This window comes from Barbus barbus, assembly GCF_936440315.1.
Source record: "Barbus barbus genome assembly, chromosome: 33".
NCBI lineage: Eukaryota > Metazoa > Chordata > Actinopteri > Cypriniformes > Cyprinidae > Barbus > Barbus barbus.
The window spans coordinates 27599132-27614447 of NC_136761.1; the positions used below are offsets into that span (position 1 = coordinate 27599132).

Here is a 15316-nt window from a genome sequence, read left to right on the forward strand (position 1 = left end):
AACAGGCCCCTGCTTTCTTAAAATGTAATCACATTAAACAGCGCCCTCAAGCGAAGACTTTTCCCAGACTTTTATTTTGAAAGCAAGGTGAGACTTTTATTATGAAATCCAAAAAGTCTCCTCCCGGATGTTTTTTTTTTCCTCGGTGGTAAAAGCACAGGACTCATCATTCATTGTTTTCAGAATGAAGGGTGTCTGTTTAGCTCGACATTTATTGTAGTTTTGTCTTGCATTCTTCCAGGATAAACGAGTGTTTGAGTCAGTAATAACTACACTAGACATTAGCAGGCTGCTCGTGGTTTAGCAAACATGCCTCTTGGTTTAAAGCCATGCTGTGCTGTCTGCAAGACGAGCTCTTCTTCTATGTGGAGAAAAGGAAACCAGGGGGAGATTTTGTGTAATAACTGCACGGGTAAAAGCATAAGCAGCGGGAGCTCCGGAGGATCTGCTTCCTCCTCCATCCAGCAGAATAACGGCGGAGGAAAACAGGTTTGAAAGCTTGATTAAAAACCTCCAATCTGTCATTTAGACTCGACTAGAATCCTTCTAAATAAATCTACACTGCTAACAGAGCTGGTACATTACTCACAAACTGAACATGACACAAGTGTAGTTAGTAAAGTAATCCATTACGTCACTCATTGAAGGTAATGTAATCAGACTACTTTTAGATTACTTTTGACTGCTGCTGTCAAACGATTAATCGCATGCAAAATAAAAGTCTTTGTTTATATAATATATGTCTACTGTGTATATTTATTATGTACATATATAAATACAAGTACATGCATGTATATATTTAAGATTTGTATATAAGATATAATAATATAAATGTATATACATGTAAATATTTTCAATATATTTATATATTGTTTGAGTGTGTATTTATATATATATATATATACAGTACACATATATTATGTAATCAAAAACTTTTATTTTGCATGCGATTAATCGTTTGACAGCACTAATTTTGCATTAATTTAAATAGGATAATCTTATACCATATTGATATAAAAATACAAAGATTAAGAAAATATATTCCATTCATTGTTATTAAAATCATGAAGTGCATTACGTCAAGGTTTGTGAAGGAACTGCAGGGGTTTATGAGTTAAATGAAAAGTTAAACACTTATTATTTCATTTGTTACCCACGTGTCATAACTGTCAAGTAATTATTACTATATTATGTTTACTTTTAAATACCGTTATACAAAGCTTATAAAAGTTTCTAAACACAACCAGTGACTCTAATCTTGTTTTATAGTCCAAACAGGAAATCCACAGACGCTCCGCTCGGTTACGCAGCACCAAGTACAAAGCTCCGGCCTCAGAGAAGAAAGTCTCGACCAAAGGAAAGGGTAGACGGCACATTTTCAAATTGAAAAATGTAAGTGCTTTTCATTCAGGATTGTTTATGGGTGTCGTCTTCCTCCAATATCTGTGTGGGTTAAAAATTCAAATGCACTCACCCTTGTTTCTTCATCAGATTTGGAGAAATGTAGCATTGCATCACTTGCTCAGCAATGGATGTGAATGGGTGCCGTCAGAATGAGAGTCCAAACAGCTGATAAAAACATCACAATAATCCACACCACTCCAGTCCATCAGTTAACATCTGGAGAAGACAAAATAACCAAATCCAGCATTAAGACAAATCCATTTATTAGCTTTAAACCATTGCATCTGGATAAAATAAGAGTCCTCTATCAATGCAGAGGATCCATTGCTGAGCAAGTGATATAAAGCTAAATTTATCCAAGTCTTATTAAGAAACAAACTCATCTGCATCTTAGATGGCCTGATGGCAATTCTAAATTTTAATTTTTGGATGAAAATGCTTATTTTTCCTTCTCTTCTTTACATTTCCATAGCCTATCAAAGCACCAGAGTCTGTCTCAACGATTATCACATCAGAGTCCATGTTTTACAAGGTAACGCTCTTTTCTACTGTTCAAAATGTTTGTTTAAAACCGCAGTCCGTAACTTTTGCCTCTTTCTCGCCATCTCTGTTTGAAAACCAGGAATTGCAGTTTCTTGCAGAATTATGTTATCTTGCTCCAGCGCGGATGAATCTAATGTTTTGAGGAGTATGTGTAGCTGCACCGGTGTTTACTGTACTTAGTAATCACCGATTCTAGTCTACGTCTTGGAATATATGACCCAAATAAGAATTTTCACCATATATTGTCATCTGAACAAGTAACAAGTCTGCCACGTTTGTTCTGATCAACTGAAGGAAAAGCATTACCATAAATCACGCTACCAACGGTGATTAACTCTAACGATCGGTTAGCTCATATCACATCAAACCGTGCAAATCATTATTATTTATTCTCATATTATTAATGTTAACATCAGCATTGCGTGACTATGAGTATACTGTACAGTCTAATATCTAATTGTCATACCATTCAAAATTCATATTAAAGGGGAGCTATTATGCCCCTTTTCACAAGATGTAAAATAAGTCTCTGATGTCCCCAGAGCGTATATGTGAAGTTTTAGCTCAATATACCCCACAGATACATTTTTACAGCTTGTTAAAATTGCCACTTTTAGGGTATGAGCCAAAATGCGCTGTTTTGAGTGTGTCGCTTTAAATGCAAATGAGCTGTTGCACCTGGAGAAGAGGGCGGAGCTTCAAGAGCTCAAGCAGTGCTAGCCTTTACAAATAAACATTCCACTATTAATACAAGCCTGTTATCTTTACAGAAAACTACTCGGTTTCAAATTCACGTTTATGAATTACACAGACGGGGAGCACGGCGGGATAAAAATAACAGATAGCTGCTACTAGCCGGGAAAACTTCTTTATGTTTACAGACGTGATGTAATGACGCAGTGCCATGCTCAAATGTCCCACGAAACCTACCTGTACCACTCAAATCAGAAAACATTATTATAAGCTAACCGCTGTGAATCAGGCTAAGGTAAGGAGATATTGATTTCGGATCATTTTTAACCAGTTATGGAGCGCAGCTTTAAAATGTTTTTTTCTGTTTATTCACTAACCTGCTCGTCTTGTGTTCAGGGCGTCTATTATCAAATAGGAGATGTCATTAAAGTAGTGGATGAGGACGATGGTAAACCGTATTACGCACAGATTCGTGGTTTCGTCCAGGACCAGTACTGTGAGAAAAGCGCGGCGTTAACTTGGCTGATCCCGACTCAGGCCAGTCCTCGAGATCGGTTTGATCCTGGCACATATATTGTTGGTGAGTGCATGCAGAAATACATTGTTTTTGTTCCTTGTGATATTCATTTTATACAACTGTTCAACAAACAAGAAGATAATATTGAGTGAGTTACATTTTAGACACAATATTGTCTGTTTTTTCTGTTTTGAAAATTAAAATCATTCCAATCAGAACTGGAGCAGAACATATGTGACCCTGGAGCACAAAAGCAGTCTTAAATAGCACGGGGTATTTATATATTTGTAGCAATAGCCAACAATACACCGTATGGGTCAAAATGATCAATTTTTCTTTTATGCCAAAAATCATTAGGATATTAAGTAAAGATCATGTTCCATGAAGATATTTAGTAAATTCTGTAAATATATCAAAACTTAATTTTTGATTAGTAATATGCATTGCTAAGAACTTTATTTGAACAACTTTAAAGGAGATTTTCTCAATATTTAGATTTTTTTGCACCCTCAGATTCCAGATTTTCAAATAGTTGTATCTCAGACAAATATTGTCAAATATTGTATTTATTTATTCAGCTTTCAGATGATGCATAAATCTCCATTTTGAAAAATGGACCCTTATGCCTGGTTTTGTGCTCCAGAGTCACATTTATGCGTCTCAGATCAACACTGCAGTGTTTCGTTCCTGAATGAATCTGTTTTTGAATGAAATATTTGAGTGATTCAAAAATCCACTCGTAATGACAGTCATTTGCTTTGTTTCTAAGTGAATCAGCCGTCTTGAATGAATTAACTCGTTAAGACAGGGACTTTGTTTTGGTGTCATATCAATTTATCTATAAATCAGCCAAGGTACCAGCACAAAACACTCTCTGCTAAATATTGTTAAATTATTACTGGAAAAAGTCTCAAAAAATATTGAGATATTATTTTGCGACACTCTATTGCAGACAAATGTACTCTACTCCAAATGTCAGGTCTGCATTGATGAATTAATTGTTAAGGGATGTTTAATTTGACTTGTAATCCTGGATATCTTTGCTTAGGCCCTGAGGAGGACTTGCCGAGAAAAATGGAGTACCTGGAGTTTGTCTGTCACGCCCCATCAGAGTATTTCAAATCCAGAAGCTGCCCTTTCCCAACATTACCGGTTCGTCCAGAAAAAGGCTACATCTGGACTCATATAGGACCGACGCCTGCTGTTGCCATTAAAGAAACCGTAGGGTGACGTGAACCCTTAAAATCAGGCTGAACTGAATTTTTTTTATTTACATAACTTTCAGAACAATTTTAAATACAGAAGCGTCATGCTCGGATGATTATGTGTGCTATGGCCCTTTGAAGAGTAAATTTGATAGTATTTTTCATAGTAAAACAGGTGTACAAATTGAAACTTTATGTACAAAGTTCATTTGTAACATATCATGCATACTTTTCACGCGTGTATAAAGTCATACCACCACATCAGATGTGTTTTCTGAGGTTTCAGTGCTGTTGGGAAACCCAGCAGCTTTCAATAACCCTCTCCTGTTCAGGTGAGCTGAGTCTGAAAGATGTGCCTGAAACAGATTCCAACTCCTGCATTAGCTTTTAGCCAAAAGTTGATGTGAGCAAAAATGTGACCCTGGACCACAAAACCAGTCATAATCTGAAATCTAGATTTATGCATCATCTGGAATCTGAATGAATAATCTTTCCATTGATGTATGGTTTGTTAGGATCGGACAATATTTAGCTGAGATACAACTATTTGAAAATCTGGAATCTGAGGGTGCAAAAAAATCTAAATATTGAGAAAATCTCCTTTAAAGTTGTTCAAATGAAGCTCTTAGCAATGCATATTACTAATCAAAAACTAAGTTTTGATATATTTACAGTAGGAAATTTACAAAATATCTTCATGGAACATGATCTTTACTTAATATCCTAATGATTTGTGGCATAAAAGAAAATGTATTGTTGGCTATTGCTACAAATATACCTGTGCTACTCATGACCGCTCCAGAGTCACAATTAATAATTCGTTTGATTTTAATATAATTTCTGGAACTCGCCTGGAGAGTGTTTTCCACAAATAACTTTTCTCTTCAAAGTCTCCTGATCCTGGCTGTTAAAGTCCTCCTCTACTATTCTGCAAGACATTGCATGCTGAAATATACCTGGGAAGGATCAAAATAAGTTTCTTTTCTTCTTCTTTTCACCTACTTTGAAACAGACTCATGTAATCATACAGTATTCATCCAGGTTTCTCTGCATTGCTGACTAAACAATGATCAAACTTTAGTAGGTCTCCACAGGCAGATTCTCTGAATAACAACCCCTCAGTGGCTTTTAATTTGCCATCTAAATCAGTAAATGATGACAGAAAGTTCATTTTTGGTATATTTCTTTAAGAATGTGTAATTTTAATAACTAATGCTCGAACAAACATTTTACTCAGCAGTGTTAAAATTGAGCATTTCAAGGGCAAATGCAGCACCATGCATAAAACAATCAAGCACTTCCTGTTTGAAAAACTGAATATTGCATTTTAAACCTGGCCTATAATAAAATTTGCATACTTTGTTTTGATGCTTACATTACATAATCAGGGACGATGAAACATTTAGCTTTTTATCTTCAGGGATGATAATGTTGTGTTTTTTGGTTTTGTTTAAAGCCTAATATTTTTAGACCAAACAATAATTGGAAAATCCCCTGCGGTACCACCTCGGACCCCCTTGGAGTAAAAGAATAATGCAATTTAAAAATTATTTTCCCTGTCAATGCAAAGAATGAATGTAAAGAATATGGCCTAGAACAGACTGTAAGACACTTCGAATGCATTTATTATTAAAAGCCAGAGGCCAGAATATGAAAGCACACACAGCTGTTTGCAAATCACACGACTGATGATGCAACTTTTCATTTTTTCCATGCAAAAAAAGTTCCTGTAGCCCAAACTAAAATGAAAGACGTAGTCGAGATTAAAGTTAACAGGAAAAGTTTCCACATGTGAGGCATGTGTGGGTTCAGGAAAGTCATAAACGCTGAATTCCTTTCAGTTCTGTGTCTTTTATTTGTCTTTTTTGCTCTCTGGTTCCTCCTCCTCCTCATGTGGCTGCTCTTCCTCAGGAGCCTCCTGCAGGAGTGTCTTCAGTTCCTCAGGCTTCTCTCCCTTGCTAAGTTTCTTATATCTCTGGAATATCTCATTTAGGTTGAACTCTTGAATGATATTTTCCTGTAAAACACACAATGCATGTGTCAGGGAAGAATAACACATGGCTTTGTGCATCTTTCTGGAGAGTACCTCAGTGAAACTCCACCCGATGGCTCTTCCCTTCTTGTCCAGTAGCGGACGGCGCATGATTTCTCGACCGCCCTGCAGGAGCAAGAGCGAGGGCAGCTGCTTGCAGAGCGGCGAGGGGTTCACCTTATACCTGTAATGAGAGCATAGGACCGCAAAGTTAAATGTAACTATGATATATCCCTTATTTTGAGTTTGAGAGGAAGACACTAGAGAAATGGACTTGCCTCTCTGCAACTGCTCCATATTGTCCAATGTCCACTTTTCCAAATTTGAGGCCTAAGCAGTTATACCTGGTGAACAAAGTCATTAACCTCATGAAGACGTGTGAGAGCACATGTGTGATAGTGTGACTTACTTGAGTGACAGCTCAGCAAAAATGGGTGCAAATGACTGACAATCTGGAGACCAGTTGGCATAAAACTCAATGATCCACGTCACACGACCGTCTCTCTGCAGCTCTTCCTGACAATACACAGACACATATATTATATAAACAAAAACTTTTATTGTGGATCGCAATTAATCATGGCCCAGCACTAATTTTAATATAGTATTATTATAGATAACAGAGTAAGATGTAAGATTTGGATGATGACTTGTAGTTATTTTCTATCAATGTGATATGATTTGAGAATAAATTTTTGAAAAAAATGGACAAAAATGATTGGATGCTCTGCAGTGAATGGGTGCCGTCAGAATGAGAGTCCAAACAGCTGATAAAAACATCATCAGTTAATCTCTTGTGAAGTTAAAAGCTGTGTGTTTGTAAGCTGTTTGGACTCTCATTCTGACGGCACCCATTCACTGCAGAGCATCCATTGCTGAGCAAATGATGCAATTTTACATTTCTCCAAATCTGATGAAGAAACAAACTCATTTACTTCTTGGATGACTTGAGGTATTAGTAAATTCTCATCCAATTTTTATTTTTAGGGTGAACTATTCCTTTAATGCTTGTTTCACTCACATCTATTGTCGAGTCACTGAAGTATTTGATGTACTCCGGGCCCATGTAGATCGGTGGTTTACATGTGATCAGAAACACTGTATAGAGAAGGCACATAGTTATTTTATGGATCACAGTTTTTACTCTTGATTTTTCATATTTCCCATCATTTATTTACCCACACACAGCGTGAGGTAGAGAAGGCCGAGTCTCAGATCCACTCGGAAAAACAGCACCACGTTTGCCACCTTACTGAAGAGAAATATATTCCCTAAGTGCTGCTCCAGTGTTACTGAGACAGAGAGAGAGAGCTATCCTTCAGTTTAAAATACAGCATCATGCATCAATGTAAATATTAATCTTGAGTGATTATGTGTGTCATCTGATGAATGTGATCACATTTACACTTACTGGCTCTGCGGTTCTTCATCATGACGATAGCACTGAGAAACATTAAAATCTCCACCTCCCTCTATACAGAGCAGTTACACACGTTACTCAAATATATAATATATATTTACATTATATATATCTTTCCAGGTTTCATTCATTTGATCAAACAATACAGTGAAAACAGTAATATTGTGATTTTTATAAAAAAAAAAAATTCTATTTTATTATATTTTAAAATGTAATTTATTCCTGTGATGTAATGTTGAATTTTCAGCATCATTTAATTCAGAAATCATTCTAATTAGAAACATTTCTGATTAATGTTGAACACAGTTGTGCTGCACAATATTTTTATGGAAACCGTGATACTATACCATTCATAGATTTGTGGTAAAAAAGGAAGACATTAATATATTTATTCATTAAATTGATGAAAACTTAAAAAAAAAAAAATAATAATCAAAAGTGAGAGTAAAGACATTTAATTTTACAAAAAAAAAAAAAAATTCAAATAAATGCAGTTCAATGAACTTTCTATTCATCAAAGAATCCTGAAAAAAACGTATCACAAATATTAAGAAGCAAAAGCTCTTTTTCACATTATAAACCAGTATTAATTGAGCACCAATTATAACTGAGCAGTAAATCAGTATATTATTATGATTTCTGAAGATCATGTGACACTGAAGACTGCAGTAATGATGCTGGAAATACAGCTTTGATCACAGGAATAAATTACACTTTAACATCACATTGAAAACAGCTATTTTAATTGCATTTTACTGCTTTTACTGTATTTTTAATTAAATAAATGCAGCCTTGGTGAACATAAGAGACTTCTATAAATAAAATAAAATACACATTTATTTATTGCACATATAAATGCATATTTAAAACAACAACCTATAAATATAATTATGACACTACTGTATAAAATACACTTAGATACTGTGATTTATTCAATTTTTTTTACTCTTACTCTTACAGGGACAACACACAGTGTCTTTTCTGCTATCGTGTAAAGTGTTACTACAATAAAGTAACAGTAAAACCATGTCAACGATCAGCTTCTATACACTCTTAAAAACAAAGGGGTTTGCCACAGAAGAACCTGTGAATAGCTCTTAAAAGAACCATTTTTTCTTAATGTGAAGAACATTTTGAGGAATGCAAGGTTAAGGTTCTTTGTGGAGCCATTGATGCCAATAAAGAAGCGTTATTGTTAAGCTGGAGGCTTTCCGAGTGAAGTGGACTGACCCAGTCAAAGGCGCAGGAGTTGTCGTCCTCTCTCTGAGACGGTAAATGCTCACACAGTCCTGGACAGCTGCGCACGATGACAAACGCCAGGCTCATCAGCAGCGACAGCAAATAATACGGTCGATACAACCATTTATAAACCGTTGGAAGGTAGTACAAAGTGGAAAGCAGCCCTCTAATTAAACCCATTCCTGCAGACGTGTGACAGACTTAGTCCCATGTGCTGAAGGAGAGTAGAAATAGACCACAGAGACAGCTGAGAGAGGTAACATGACCCTTCAGGCCGGAGAAGCATGCATTCAGAGAGCAGAGCACATATACTGATGGAGATTCAAACAATATACAGGATTCAGATGTGGGGATTTATAGCTTTCTGCCGGATACCAGCGCATGCAGGAGGACAAGGAAATGAGCTGGCATGCATTTAAAGTATAGTAAGAGAGAAATAGATGAGGAATAGATGAGGAAGAAGAAGAAAGAACAGGGAGATGGTTTTATAGCATTCATAGAGTTGTTGATAAATATGTGACCCTGCAGCACTAAAGCAGTCATGAGTAACACAGGTTTATTTGTAGCAATAGACAACAATACATTGTATGGATCAAAATTATACATTTTGTCCTATCATAACAAACCATACATCAATGGAAAGATTATTTATTCAGATGATGTACACGTCTCAATTTCAGAAAATTGACACTTAAGACTGGTTTTGTGGTCTAGGGTCATATATTGCAACGATGGAAAATAATTATAAATAAAGTCTCTTTTAAAAACAGAAAAATAAGGTTCATCTTCATACATTTGCATTTATGAAGAAAACTATTTGCCCAGAATCAACATTATATTCATGAAAAAAATCATTAGTTTTATAATCTAGTAGCATTGCAAATGTTTTCTAACAAAAAATGTCTCTAACCAATAAGACATATTTCCCCAGAAAATGCTGGAATATATAAGCACAATAAAATAAAAGATGATCAGTTGTCTTTATATCAACTTGACAAAGTACAGGCATTTTCTTCCAAATTAAACCGGTGTCTTAAAAACTCAGATGAGGGATATATACCGTTAAATGAGTTTTCTTTGCATTAGAGGACACTGGAAAGCTCCAGTTAAAACCCCAAGAAGAAACGCGTTTTGGGTATACGGTTTGAAACTGGCGGCTGCTCGATTTCCGTAGTGTGACGCGCCGCGTGCTGTTGGCGGGGATTTTTGTAAACATCAACAGAAACATGGAGTCAGAGAAGAGCAGGGAGTCTAACGCGGATAAAGTGGATGATGGTTCGCCTCGTCGGAGTGACTCCGTTAAATCATCGCAATCTAAACCGAGACTCAAGCTCTTCAGTAAAGTGATGGAGAAGAGTCTGCAGTGGCTGCTGGACAACGCCAGGTACCAAATACAGCTTTCGCCTTCAAACTGATGCTTCTGTTGTCTCTCACTCACTTAGTTCCACTCTTTGTGTGTCAGTTTCGACAGGTTTTCCCACTATTTCCAGCCTCTGTCGAAGCAGAACCCCCCGCTGACTGAAGCCATGCACAAACAGTTCATCAGCCAGCTGCAGACTTTAGTTCAGGTAACGGTCGAGAACACAACATCCGGGCGCTTTCCAAACGAAGCTTCGAATCCTTTGCGAATCATTTGTTTCCGAACCAGTGATTCGGATCTAAAGGTCTGCGATAATATTATAAGTGTTGTTTTAACGATGGGCTATTTGACATTATCGAGTATTTTGATAACAACACACACACGGAGTACACGCATACTTTAAGTGATGAAGTCACAAAAAAAAGTATATATATAATTTCATATAGTTAAAATCACACGAAGAGTAACCGTAAGCATGATTACAAATGTGATATTGATTCTATACAACAGTTCAATAAACAATAAGTTAATATTAAGAGACTTACGGTTATGGCCTGTTGTTGTGTCTCTGAGCGACATGATAGTGATTCGTTCCTGAATGAATCAACCGTTTAAATGATTCGGTTCAGTCGCAATGACTCACTTGTTAACAGTGACTTGCTGCCACCTACTGGCAGTTTTAATTTCACATTTATAGTATCTTTTAATTTTTTAAATAATTTCAAATATCAGTATTCAATGTTTTATGTTTAAAATATAAAAACATTATGCATTTGTAACTTCAGGTTAAAGCACTCTGAGCTGCGTTAAATAGTGTGTGAATGCATCTAAATGCCATTCACTTCTGCAAAGATTCATTTTGTTGATACTGTTTGGTAACAGCCTAAATGTCTTATTATTCTAATTGACTGATTAAATGTAACAATTTGACTCAAAAGATGCACATTTTTTGAAAAAAAGGCTTTATTAAAGGTAAAATTGCCCATAAAAGGTAAAAATCGATTTAAACTTGTATGAAAAGATTTATTTCTGTCACTGATGTGAACTGACCACACAGAATATGAAGAATAACTGCAGCTGTCCACGGTAGTCAGATATCAGCACAATAACACACTCAGCAAGAAAACAAATAGAATAGAAAAATAATAGAGAAAGCTAGTATTAGATGCTTTTTTAAAGAAAACAAACAGTTCAAAAATAAATAGTGCAAGTTTTTTTTAAATGAAAACGAAAACAAATAGATAAATAGAATTAGAATAGAAAGTACTAGAGTTAGAGGGTCAAATAAAGATGGAAGAGATGTGTTTTTAGGGGATTCTTGAAGATGCTCAGATTGAGCTGGGCAGGTCATTCCACCAGGAGGGAACAGTTAATGAAAAAGTCAGTGAAAGTGATTTTGTGACTCTTTGGGATGAACAATAAAGCGACGTTCACTTGTAGAACGCAAGCTTCTAGAGTCATAAGTCTGAAGTAGTGAATAAAAAAAAGTAAGTGAATTTAGGTAAAAGGGTGCATTATCTCTTATAATTTAATAAAACGTATAATACAGACATTTCATATTAACTTTATTAAAAGGTTTATTAATCACATAGATCACGTTTTCAATAAAACATTTGCAGTTGGTTTGTAAAAGGTTTTTATGCACGTTTTTGCATCAGGCTGAATCATTTTCAATTCATTCAAAGTTTCGAAAAGCTTCGTTTCTGTCATCAGTAACCCCTGAATCATCATTTCACCCCAAAGTAAACGGAAAGATATAACTATTTAACAAAATGTTGTTGGGACACTATTTTCATGACAGTTAAACACATTATATAGGGGAAAATCTTCTTGCATTCTCATTACTGTAATGCAAAAAAAGTGTAGCCTAATGTAAATCATAAAGTTTAAGTTTATTCGTAGGCCTCGTGGTATTGCACTTTACATTTATGCATTTGCCCGGTGCTTTACGCTGCATTTAAGGTTTACTTTATCAGTTCATGCATTTTCTGGGAATCAAACCCATGCCATTGTGGTTTCTGGCGCCATGCTCGAGAGACAGAAAGCTATTTTTTTGTTGGTTTTTAGGGAAAATGTGGTCCAGAGTTGATCGTCATCTCACGGATTGCATGTTTGTAATTTGACGGATTGATCTGTGTTTACATTGAACTGTGTACATTATCAGAATGTTGCTTTATGGTAGCCTTTTGCATTTGTGTTTCAGTAGAGTTGATGTTTCATGTGTTATGTGCTGTGACGTGTGTGTTTAGAAAGAAATCGCCACTGTGATTGAGGAGGGCGACCTGCAGGTGAAGTTTAAAGAGCTGGACCAACTGGAGGAGCTCGCTAAAGACACACCACAAGCTGCATGGTGAGTTCACAGACCAATGATAGCCTGAATCCACAGCTTTTATAATGAAAAAAATACAATTACAAATCACCAAAATATTTTTAATCTATGCCACAGGCAGTTATTCTACTTTGAAATGTGCGTTCTGTGTCAGAATGTCTGTTTTTGTTTTGGTATGTGTGACTCCGCCCACTGGCAGTTTAACCAATAGGCTTTCAGCACTCTGGGTTGCCAGTTGGTGGGAAACTCATCATTCATGGAAGCCTGCAAATGAACTGGCTCAGAGATTACAGATTCTATCTAAAATGCTCTATGGCTAGACGCATAAATGTGGATAAATTAACTCATTAACTTACAGTGCAAGGCGCTCGTTCTGTTGTGTGTCATCAATCTGGCAACCTCTGTGAGGGTACTCTGAGAAGGACCTATTTTTTATGACAGCGCCATCTAACCAATTGTATTGCAACAGAGGAGACCTGATTCAAACATCAAACAAACAGATGCAAAGACTAGATCCATGGAAACTATTCATTTTTTATCTTTCCATCTTATTTTTAATGTAAGAGCTTGAGTATTTAAAGAGGTGTCAGCAATCTCCATTTAGCCTGTTTAGCTGTGCAAAACAGCTCATTGTGCTGCTAAACTGGTGTTTGTATTCAAATTATTTTGTTTATTAACGTAGGCCTACTAATAAACACACTAATTTGTAGCGCAATTGTTTTACCGTTTACTGCACTTTAAGTGTGTCAAAAACAGTTGTATACAATTAAACAACTACATATTTCCTTAAAAAATAATCATATGCAGAATTGAATAGCAAGTGCTATAACATGAGGTGCTAATAGATACATACATGCGTACAAAAAATAATAAAAAATACCTATTCCTGCACAACTTACCCTTCTCAATATTTGAAGAATTTTTAAAAAATGTTCAGAAATCATGTTTTTTGTTTATCCTGCATTCCAATTAATATCAATAAAACTGCAGTTGGGTTGTTTTGATTAAATAATAATCAAAAAATAAATAAAAATACAGCTAACTAACACCAAAAAAAAAAAAAAAGATTTATGAAAATGAATGAAAACGGAGTTATGTTATGACTGCAGTAGTCATTTTAGTTTTACATACTGCACCTTTAAATTGCAGGTAATTTCTAAACACTACTTTCTGTCATATTTTCTCACTTGCATAACTAAATGAAACATTTTTAGTTTTGAGTCTTGTATATTTAATGTATTGTTGAGGCTCATGTTTTATATCGCAGGCGTCCGAGTGGCGTTCCAGAGCTGGATGTGTGCAGTGGTTTAGTGTCGTATTATAAGAAGCAGGAGGAGTACATGCGGATACAGCTGAAGAAGCTCCAGAAGGAGAACGCAGGTCTTGCTCAGAAGGTGCAGGCCGGTCGAGAGAGCATCACACACACAGAGCAGCGCATCTCCGCAGGAGTGGAGGAATGGAGGGTACGAGAAAAAAATTATTTCTCTGATACACTCACATTTTCAGTGCCATATGTCACCCTGGACCACAAAACCAGTCATAAGAGTCTTATATAAGAGATTTATACATCATCTGTTTGTTAGGATCGGACAATATTTGGCTGAGATGCAACTATTTGAAAATCTGGAATCTGAGGGTGCAAAAAAATCTAAATCTCAATAAAATCACCTTTAAAGTTGTCCAAATTAAGTCCTTAGCAATGCATATTACTAATCAAAAATGAAGTTTTGATATATTTACAGTAGGAATTTTACAAAATATCTTCATGGAACATGATCTTTACTTAATATCCTAATGATTTTTGGCATAAAAGAAAAATGGATAATTTTGACCCATATAATGTATTTTTGTCTATTGTTACAAATATACCTTATGACTGCTTTTGTGCTGCAGGGTCACATTTGTTACCATAAATGCAGCTTTGCCTCTTCTTCTCCATCTGCAGGCATCACTTGAAGATCTGGAAGCTTTTGCCTCGACTCTTTCCCCATCTGAACACTTTGAGTCTCTCTAACATCCACGGTCATTTCTTGGATTTAGTGAAGCCTGAATATAATTTTATTGTGCATCTTGTGTTTTAATGTGTCATTAATATGTGTACTCTATTCATTAAACAGCTCTTGCACTTTTTAACAGTGTTGTTTCATCGTCTCTGTATAAAGAATAAATAAATGGGGAAAAACATCACAATGGATTTATTGCAGTGGAGGAGATTCTTATATAAACATAATAAAAAATCTCCATGGCAACTAGAACTTCGAAAAGTATCACAGTAACTACAGATAAGTATATATGGGATCTCCTGCATTACATGAAGCTTTTGTAATTTATTTTTATTGTGTTTTTGATTAAAGTGTTAACTGGTTTATTGTATTTATGATATGATATTGGTGGAAACTGGTAAATTTGTTCTTCCAATATTGTGGTTATTAATGCAATAAATGCACTCAAATAATTCAAGCTTATTAAATTGTAGCTTATTAACGCAAACTACGGCTATAAAATCTTTTTTTTTGTAAAAAAAAACAAGTGACATTTCTGCAGTGTGTGTCAAGTTCCTGATTTTTATCCAGA

The 15316-nt window shown here is 35.6% G+C and overlaps 3 protein-coding genes across 4 annotated transcripts; 2 read left to right on the forward strand and 1 right to left on the reverse strand.

Moving 5' to 3' along the window:
• The first annotated feature begins 55 nt into the window (after positions 1-55).
• On the forward strand, positions 56-4861 carry LOC306852816 (GATA zinc finger domain-containing protein 1). The gene is made up of 5 exons (XM_079389912.1): positions 56-489; positions 1270-1392; positions 1877-1936; positions 3037-3220; positions 4206-4861. The coding sequence occupies exons 1-5, from the start codon at positions 310-312 to the stop codon at positions 4385-4387; spliced, it is 729 nt and encodes a 242-aa protein (XP_079246038.1). The 5' UTR covers positions 56-309; the 3' UTR covers positions 4388-4861.
• Positions 4862-5537: 676 nt separating this feature from the next.
• tmx2a (thioredoxin-related transmembrane protein 2a) lies at positions 5538-9274 on the reverse strand. Its single transcript, XM_079390341.1, has 8 exons — positions 9045-9274; positions 7806-7866; positions 7573-7686; positions 7416-7492; positions 6804-6910; positions 6673-6738; positions 6449-6578; positions 5538-6379 (listed from the first exon to the last, which is right to left on the reverse strand). The coding sequence occupies exons 1-8, from the start codon at positions 9231-9233 to the stop codon at positions 6215-6217; spliced, it is 909 nt and encodes a 302-aa protein (XP_079246467.1). The 5' UTR covers positions 9234-9274; the 3' UTR covers positions 5538-6214.
• Positions 9275-10205: 931 nt separating this feature from the next.
• Positions 10206-15229, forward strand: pmf1 (polyamine modulated factor 1). 2 transcript variants are annotated; one of them, XM_079390342.1, is made up of 5 exons: positions 10206-10437; positions 10516-10621; positions 12663-12763; positions 14010-14205; positions 14688-15229. In XM_079390342.1, exons 1-5 carry the CDS (start codon positions 10280-10282, stop codon positions 14754-14756), a joined length of 630 nt encoding a protein of 209 aa, XP_079246468.1. In that variant the 5' UTR covers positions 10206-10279; the 3' UTR covers positions 14757-15229. The 2 variants fall into 2 exon arrangements, with proteins under 2 accessions (XP_079246468.1, XP_079246469.1); XM_079390343.1 differs by having other exon boundaries at positions 14636-14872.
• Positions 15230-15316: the final 87 nt, after the last annotated feature.

Bases quoted from the DNA above. Each gene is read 5' to 3' on its own strand.
- tmx2a (XM_079390341.1), bottom strand. From the start codon at position 9,233: ATGGGTTTAATTAGAGGGCTGCTTTCCACTTTGTACTACCTTCCAACG. The intron at 7,687-7,805 runs GTAAGTGTAAAT...TCTCTGTCTCAG, and splicing joins GATGAAGAACCGCAGAGCCA to TAACACTGGAGCAGCACTTA. The intron at 6,579-6,672 runs GCAAGTCCATTT...CTCTCATTACAG, and splicing joins TATGGAGCAGTTGCAGAGAG to GTATAAGGTGAACCCCTCGC.
- pmf1 (XM_079390342.1), top strand. From the start codon at position 10,280: ATGGAGTCAGAGAAGAGCAGGGAGTCTAACGCGGATAAAGTGGATGAT. The intron at 10,622-12,662 runs GTAACGGTCGAG...GTGTGTGTTTAG, and splicing joins AGCTGCAGACTTTAGTTCAG to AAAGAAATCGCCACTGTGAT. The intron at 12,764-14,009 runs GTGAGTTCACAG...TTTATATCGCAG, and splicing joins GACACACCACAAGCTGCATG to GCGTCCGAGTGGCGTTCCAG.
- LOC306852816 (XM_079389912.1), top strand. From the start codon at position 310: ATGCCTCTTGGTTTAAAGCCATGCTGTGCTGTCTGCAAGACGAGCTCT. The intron at 1,393-1,876 runs GTAAGTGCTTTT...ACATTTCCATAG, and splicing joins ACATTTTCAAATTGAAAAAT to CCTATCAAAGCACCAGAGTC. The intron at 1,937-3,036 runs GTAACGCTCTTT...TCTTGTGTTCAG, and splicing joins CAGAGTCCATGTTTTACAAG to GGCGTCTATTATCAAATAGG.